Raw genomic sequence first — 7,478 nt, forward strand, 5'->3', positions numbered from 1 at the left:
ATAAAGAAAGGACATGCTCAACACAAACGGAAAAAAGTCTCTCACGCTACTGCTACTGCTACGGCAGGGAACCACTGAATCAGATCTGGCCAAACGGGTCGGGTAAATGGGCCGGCTCGACAGCCCGCGTGCCTGACACGACACGGGTCCGGCCCGGCACGGGCTAATCGTGCTTGGACCCGGCACGGAGCACACCTCGGGTCGTGTTTGGGCCTGGAGGCTGGGCACGCCGGCCGACACGACACGATTCGTTTATTTTTTTATATACATTTTTAGATTTTTTTAATATATATAAAAAATATGATTCAATAGACCTAAAAATAAACCCATAAAGCTAAAAAAATACGGCCCAACGTGTTAATCCGACCAAAACACCGATCCGTTTAATAACCGGGCCGTACCTAGTTCTGTAGTCGCAGCCCACGACACAACACGGCCCGATTACAACGGGCCGTGCCGGCACGTTTGGCCAGGTCTGCACTGAATCAGGGAAGATCCGGTCTCACTGCCTACAGTTGCTGACTTTTCCTCATCAGGGATAAAGAAAGGGCACGCTTAGCACAAGCGGAAGAAAGTCTCCCGCGCTACTGCTACTGCTACGGCCGGGAATCACCGAATCAGGGAAGATCCGGTCTCACTGCCTACAGTTGCATATACTTTATTTATTTATTTCGCCTACAGTTGCATACTTGAGCTCAAGGACACAGGGAAATGAATGCAGTTTGTTGGATCGGATCATGTGAACAGAAGGCGATCGAGACAATTGAAATACTAGAGCACGCGACCCGCGCTAAACACGACGCACACCGACTCTTAATAATGGAGCCACAGCTCGATGAGAGCGAGCGGGATGGGGATGCCCCCTTCCGAAATAGAGTAATGCTCTTTTTTCTTTCTGACATCAAAATAGAGCAATACTCATTGCTCAACAGTACTATTTGGTGCGGAGTAGAGAAGAAATAAAGGTCGTCGGTACTGGCGGCTACGTGCAAGGACGAGCACCAAACAGCTCCGGCCAGCCTCCGCCGGCACCCACGGGCAGCAGCGGCGCGCCATGGACGCTGAGGCCGGAGAGGCGCCCCTCCTCTCCCACCAGCGCAACTCCAACCAGGTAAACCCGCCTTGCCTACCGGAAAAGCCCATTCCCGAAAACGCCTGCCTGCCCGCCCGCTTCTGCTCGCCAACCATTTATTTCTCTGCTCTGGCTCGGCGGCTCTATCAGATAGGGACTGCCTCTTCTTCTACTGCTGCAACTAGCATCTCTCGCCTCGCAAGCAGCAAGAGGTTGAGGATTTGAGATCAGACCCTTCGGACTCATGGCCACGCCTCTACGGGACTCAGATTCCGCTCCGGGTTTGTCGGATAGGGTTGGTGATGGTCAATTTTGGTAGTACATACACTAGTACTCTCATTGTAGACTGTATATAAGTACACGGCGCTCATCCTGCTGGATCTCTCCGCCGCTCGCCTGCTTGTAGCAGCAAGCAGCGCGCGCATTTCGATCTCGGCTCAGTTACATCCGAGTTCCACCTTAGATTTGCGATCCTGCTTGCTACTACCCGTCTGCACTGACGCTTGCTACCGCTCTGCATCCAAATCCCACCTTACGTTTTTTTTCTTCCTTGTTTCAAGTCCACAATCGGGTCACCTTTAACTTGCTTCATCTGTTTCTCCATGCATACAGGTTTCCTCGGCAAATTACAACTGCAAACCCTTCAACTGGAAAGCTCCTGCTATTATCTTGGGTCAGCTCCTCACATTCCTGACCAGTCTCATCGATGCAAACATGCCTACTACAGTACTATGTTTTTTTTTTTCCTTATGTTGAAAACAAATTAACACTGGTTTGCACTGTAGCATTTGAGTTCTTGGAGAGCATTGCATACGCTGGTATTGCCCTCAACTTGGTAGTATATCTTGGGAAGGTCCTTCATGGAACCACTGCTTCAAATGCTGCGAATGTTGATACATGGAACGGCACCACGTTCCTCATGCCCGTCCTCGGAGCATTTCTTGCTGATACATACTGGGGGAAGTACAAGACCGTGGCTATCTCCATAATATTTTATCTTACTGTAAGAACATGCATTATGTAACTTCACTTGCTCTTTTCTATGCTCATTTCCTTGCAGTCATTATGTGTGATTTCTTAACTCCTCAATTTTTCTGTCAACAAATAGGGGTTGCTCATCATTACTGCTTCGGCGATCATTCCATCTTTACAACCTGCCCCGTGTGAAGGAAATTCATGCCCTCCTGCCACAGGGTTTCAGTATTTTGTCTTGTTTGCTTCACTATACCTTGTCTCGATTGGGACCGGAGGGGTTAAATCAGCTTTGCTCCCCCTTGGGGCTGATCAGTATGATGATTCAAACCTTGAACAGAGTAAAAAGAAGCAAGCGTTCTTTAGCTGGTTCTTCATTGCCATTAACCTTGGTGTCTTCATCTCGGGGACCGTTGTTGTATGGATACAGCAAAATGTTGCTTGGTCTCTTGGATTCGGCATCTCATCGGTATGCATCATTATTGCCACAGTTGCCTTCTTGGCAGGAACACCAATCTACAGGGTTCAACTTCCTACCGGAAGCCCACTGAAAAGTCTTGTAGCGGTGTTTGTCGCGTCATTTAAAAAGAGAAAAGTAGAGGTTCCTGCTGATAGCTCAATATTGTTTGATGGGAATGATGCTGATTTAACCAATGAAGCACCAAACAAATTGGCACATACTGAAGGATTCAGGTATGTTCTTGACATGATGGAGTCCAAGGCTGCTAGTATAGCGGGACAAAGTTAGCTTAAAATTGTCTATTTAACAAAAGAACTTACCTCACATGTTTTCTAGAATTCCCCACTAGCTGCAAATAGACATCTGGAATCGCCCTTAACATTTTCAACGAAAATAGGGTCAACAAAATTTATGAAATTAGTAATGGCTTTTATGTTCGTTTTCTTATAAAGAATGATGTTAGAGCTATTAGAAAATGTGATATTTGTATCAAAGGTTACATTGACATGTGGCCTTGATTTGTTCACGTGAACCTCAAAGAGGAGTAAAGCTCAATTGGCCCTTATATTGTACTCTTCGTGAACCATAACCTCCGATTGTAATTAGTCAGAACAATTTGTCATGAAACATACCAGTCCTAATTAGCACCATCTCATCTACCAGATTGAATTAAATTGTCTTTCGCAACATTGTGGATGTCAGTCATGTTATGTTATATAATGATCAAATTAGATTTTTTTGGTGGCTGTGTGCATCACAATGATGCAGAGGCCGGGCGTTACCCTCCTTTTCGCATAAAAAACTACATTAGAACTTTTTTGCATGTGTAGTACAGTCTAATACTACAACTTCAGTTTCCGTAACGTGTAGCGTGTTAGTTATAATCATGGAGTCGTGGTAAAGATTGTGTGCAATTTGAGTCATTTTTGTTACCTTTTAGGTCAATATGTATTCTGCACTTTGACATTTGAATTCTTTCAGGTGCTTTGTTACCTTTTAGCTGCACTTTGACATTTGAATTCTTTCAGGTGCTTAGATAAGGCTGCTGTGGTGTTAGGTGACCAAGAGATAAAGGAGAGCCTTTCCGGGCGTCCATGGATGCTATGCACTGTAACTCAGGTGGAGGAAGTGAAGATCCTTGTCCGGATGCTTCCAATATGGTTCACCAGCGTGTTCTATGCAGCATCGATGTGCCAAACAGCCACCACTTTCATCCAACAGGGGAACAAAATGAACACAAAGATCGGATCCTTCTCTGTCCCTCCTGCTTCCATGAACTCGGCCTCGGTGGTCTTCATGATGATCTTCGTCGTGATCCAGGACAGCATTGTGATCCCAATAGCCAGGCGATACACTGGAAACGTCGCTGGGCTCACGCAGCTGCAGCGGATGGGCGTCGGCCGGTTCCTAGCGGTCCCGGCGCTGGCCGCGGCGGCACTGGTTGAGATGTGGAGGCTGCGCAGCGTCGGGGCCGGCCACAACCTGAGCATAGCGTGGCAGCTCCCCCAGTTCATGCTCATCGCCTGCTCTGACGTGTTCTGCGGCATAGCCCAGCTCGAGTTCTTCTACTCGGAAGCCCCCATGTCGATGCGGAGCCTATGCTCCGCATTCTCGTTCCTGGCGATGTCGCTTGGTTACTACCTGAACTCCATGATCATCTCGGCCATCGCTGCTCTGTCGAAGAGCGGCGGCGGGAAGGGCTGGCTTCCCGCCGACTTGAACGACGGGCATCTTGACTACTACTTCTGGCTGTGGGCTGGGATCGGCGCGGTGAACTTCGTTGTGTACACGGCCTTCGCGAAGAATTATACAGTGAAGAAAGTCGAGCTCCGGTGAACACGGTTTGCTGTTGGTCACAAGCGTACAGTTCTTATCCTCTTTGTTGTGTATGTACTGTCTACAATACAGCTTTGATGTAATTAAATATCGCCCAAATTCCTGTAGTTGTGTCCATTTGAATAAAATGTTTCTTTGAAACACAAATGAAGCAAAGCTATAGCTCTGTTTGCAGCTGCATACCCTCTTTAGGGCCATTTCTTTTCCAGCTTATTTTTTAGGATCAGTTCTTTTCCAGCTTATTTTAGCTTATTGTCAAAATAAGCCAAAAGTACAAAAAGAAACTCGTCTTTATAAGCTGGCTCAACTTATTTTCATCACTTTCCTCTTTATAATGAAAAAAAATTGATTTTGCTAAAACAAATCTAGATGTAAGATAATTATTGCACTTTCAAGCTCTATGTCATTGATCCTACGTAGAAATACACGTGGATATTTCTTTTCCTTTTTTTTTTCCTTTTTATGTTTGATTTTGTCATTTAGATATGCAATAACTAAGTTACATTTAGATGTGTCTTAGACACATCCAAAAAAAGCAGGGGAGAGGAGCTTCCCGCAGCTTCTCAATTAACCCCAAAGGGGTATTAGGGAAGTGGCCTCTTTTTTAAAGAAATCACAGCAAGATTGCCACTCACCAGCCCGCTCCCACCCCATGGAAAGAACCGCTCGAAGGATTCAACCCGCTTGCTCGCAACTCCTCTCGGTCTTGCACCCCCTTCTGGAATTCCCTCTCACCAGGGTTCCTTTGCACACCGCCGCCGCTGCCGGCCCCCGACTGAGCTCCTCTTCAGCATCACACGTACAAACCTGCTACGCAAACACAGATCATTACTGTATGTGTGTGTCTTCATAACTTCACCAATGAGACCAAACTAAGTGATCAACACTTTGACATGGTTGAGAATCGATTTTATGCTCACGAGGAGAGCCTTTCTCATCACTTTGCACCCATCGACGATGACTATGAGTTTCATTAGTGATGCTATTGCTACGAGTGTCTTTCCTTGATGGTTAGCTATAGGGTATATGCTTTTGTTGGGAGAATCATATAATAATTTCAAGATCTTTCATATTCATATTATGTTCTCACGTACTCGTACATGTATGATGTGAGATAATGATGCATGTATGATTTGAGATAATGATACATGTATGCTATTCATATACCAGGCAAAATTATATTTGTATGTGAGATAATTTAAATTCATTTAAGGAGAAAAATGATAAAAATAACACAATATCATTTCATCACGAAAGCGTATATAACGCGGTTGATGTAGTGGAACATCTTCGCGATCCAAATTGCAACCCGTCCCGCGATCTCATCACGATCGTCCCGCGATCCCATCACGATCCATCCCGATCTAGTGCCGAACGGACGGCACCTCCGCGTTCAGCGCACGTACAACTCGATGACGATCACGACCTTCTTGATCGAGCAAGAAGGGCGGAGAGGTAGATGAGTTCTCCAGCACGACGACGTGGTTGTGGTGGTGAACTAATTCAGCAGGGCTTCGCCAAGCTCTGCGGAACTAATCTAGAGGAGAAAACGATCTAGAGAGAGGGGGCAACCGTGGCTTATTAGGGTTGGGGATGCCCTCAAATACTCTAGTACATATAGGAGGGAGGGAGGGGAGGAGGCAGCCACAAAAATCCCTAAGGGTTCGACCGAAGTGGAGAGGAGGTGGAGGAGTCCATCTCTAATCCTACTCCTAGTAGGATTCCATCTTGTCTCCTCCTTCCCTTTTCCCCTTTTTCTCCTTCTTTTGCTCCTTGGTTGAAATAGCCTTATTGGGCCGGCTGCATCAGCCCACTAAGGGTTGGTGCACCACCTTTAGGCCTATTAGGTTCTCTCCCGGGTGGGTGGCCTCTTCCGGTAAAACCTCGGATCCCACTCATCACTCCCGGTACTTTACCGGTAATGCCCGAAAACTTTCATGAAGCCAAATGCAACTTTCCTATATATAAATATTTACCTCCGGACCATTCCGGAGCTCCTCGTGATGTCTGGAATATCATGTGGGACTTTGAACAACTTTCGGTTACCAATCACACATAACTCAATATGTAACGACTAAGATGCGGTCCTTTTCGATTTAGGGAATGAGGCCCCAAAATGGAAAGAAGCGCATCTAAGTGTTTCACAAGCAAGATAACATAGCACATACATAATATAAGAGTGACAAATAGGGAATCGTTTGCCATCTCCATAGATAATATCAGAGTTTACATCACACATTTATTTAAACAAGGTAGTTCCGCTTCTCCATAGATAATATCAGAGTTTACATCACACATTTATTCAAACAAGGTAGTTCCGCTACGGACTACATAACATGAGAAAAGGCTATGCTATCCCGCATGCTTGCCCCCGATCATGACCGCGCCTCAGTCTTCTGGATAGTTCACGTACATGCGGTCGTTCTCCTCATCGTACTGCCACGCCAGCTGCGTGCCATCGGGATCACCTGTGTCGAGTGTAACTGTACCTGTTGGGGTGTTGGAGTAATCTGTGAGCCACAGGGACTCAGCAATCTATGACCTCGGTACCGAAACTAGTCAAGTTATTAGGTGAGGAAGGTTCAGTGTTTAGGTTGGAGCATCCTAAGCATTTATGGTGGCTAACTTACGTAGAACAAGTATTGATGTGGTGGTCTACGAGAGCGGTCGAAGACTAGATGATCACTAAGTGATCCTGAACACCTACTTACGTCAAACATAACCCCACCGTGTTCCCGATCGGAGAGAGGACTTCGAAGGGGACAGTCACGGTTACTCACACGTTTGGCAGTTTTATCAGATTAAGTTCAAGTTATCTATAACCGGATGCTAACAAATATTCCAAGTTGCCACATAACCGCGGACACGGCTTTCCGAAAGATTAAACCCTGCAGGGGTGCTCCAACTAGTCCATCACAAACGGTCATGGGCCGCAAAGTAATCCTCTATCACGAATCTCATGATCTCGTCGGATTCCTTATAGGAAAGCCTCAACTCTGGGGAGAACCAAAGCTTCACCGGGATTCCTATACGCAAGATATATCGCTAAGGTAAGACAAGACTAGCAGGACCTCCCGTCGTGTCGACGACCCCGATAAGAGCTGTGTATCTCAGTCTCAGGACACGGCGGATGAGCTA

The 7,478-nt window shown here is 46.3% G+C and overlaps 1 protein-coding gene across 2 annotated transcripts; it reads left to right on the top strand.

Moving 5' to 3' along the window:
- The first annotated feature begins 804 nt into the window (after nt 1–804).
- Nucleotides 805–4,520, top strand: LOC123437019 (protein NRT1/ PTR FAMILY 8.3-like). 2 transcript variants are annotated; one of them, XM_045115677.1, is made up of 6 exons: nt 805–876; nt 953–1,111; nt 1,685–1,745; nt 1,858–2,075; nt 2,181–2,737; nt 3,533–4,520. In XM_045115677.1, exons 1-6 carry the CDS (start codon nt 820–822, stop codon nt 4,338–4,340), a joined length of 1,860 nt encoding a protein of 619 aa, XP_044971612.1. In that variant the 5' UTR covers nt 805–819; the 3' UTR covers nt 4,341–4,520. The 2 variants fall into 2 exon arrangements, with proteins under 2 accessions (XP_044971612.1, XP_044971613.1); XM_045115678.1 differs by lacking the exons at nt 805–876; nt 953–1,111 and adding an exon at nt 1,137–1,367.
- The last annotated feature ends 2,958 nt before the right edge of the window (nt 4,521–7,478 follow it).

Source organism: Hordeum vulgare, chromosome 1H, assembly GCF_904849725.1.
Source record: "Hordeum vulgare subsp. vulgare chromosome 1H, MorexV3_pseudomolecules_assembly, whole genome shotgun sequence".
In the NCBI taxonomy this organism is placed as follows: domain Eukaryota; kingdom Viridiplantae; phylum Streptophyta; class Magnoliopsida; order Poales; family Poaceae; genus Hordeum; species Hordeum vulgare.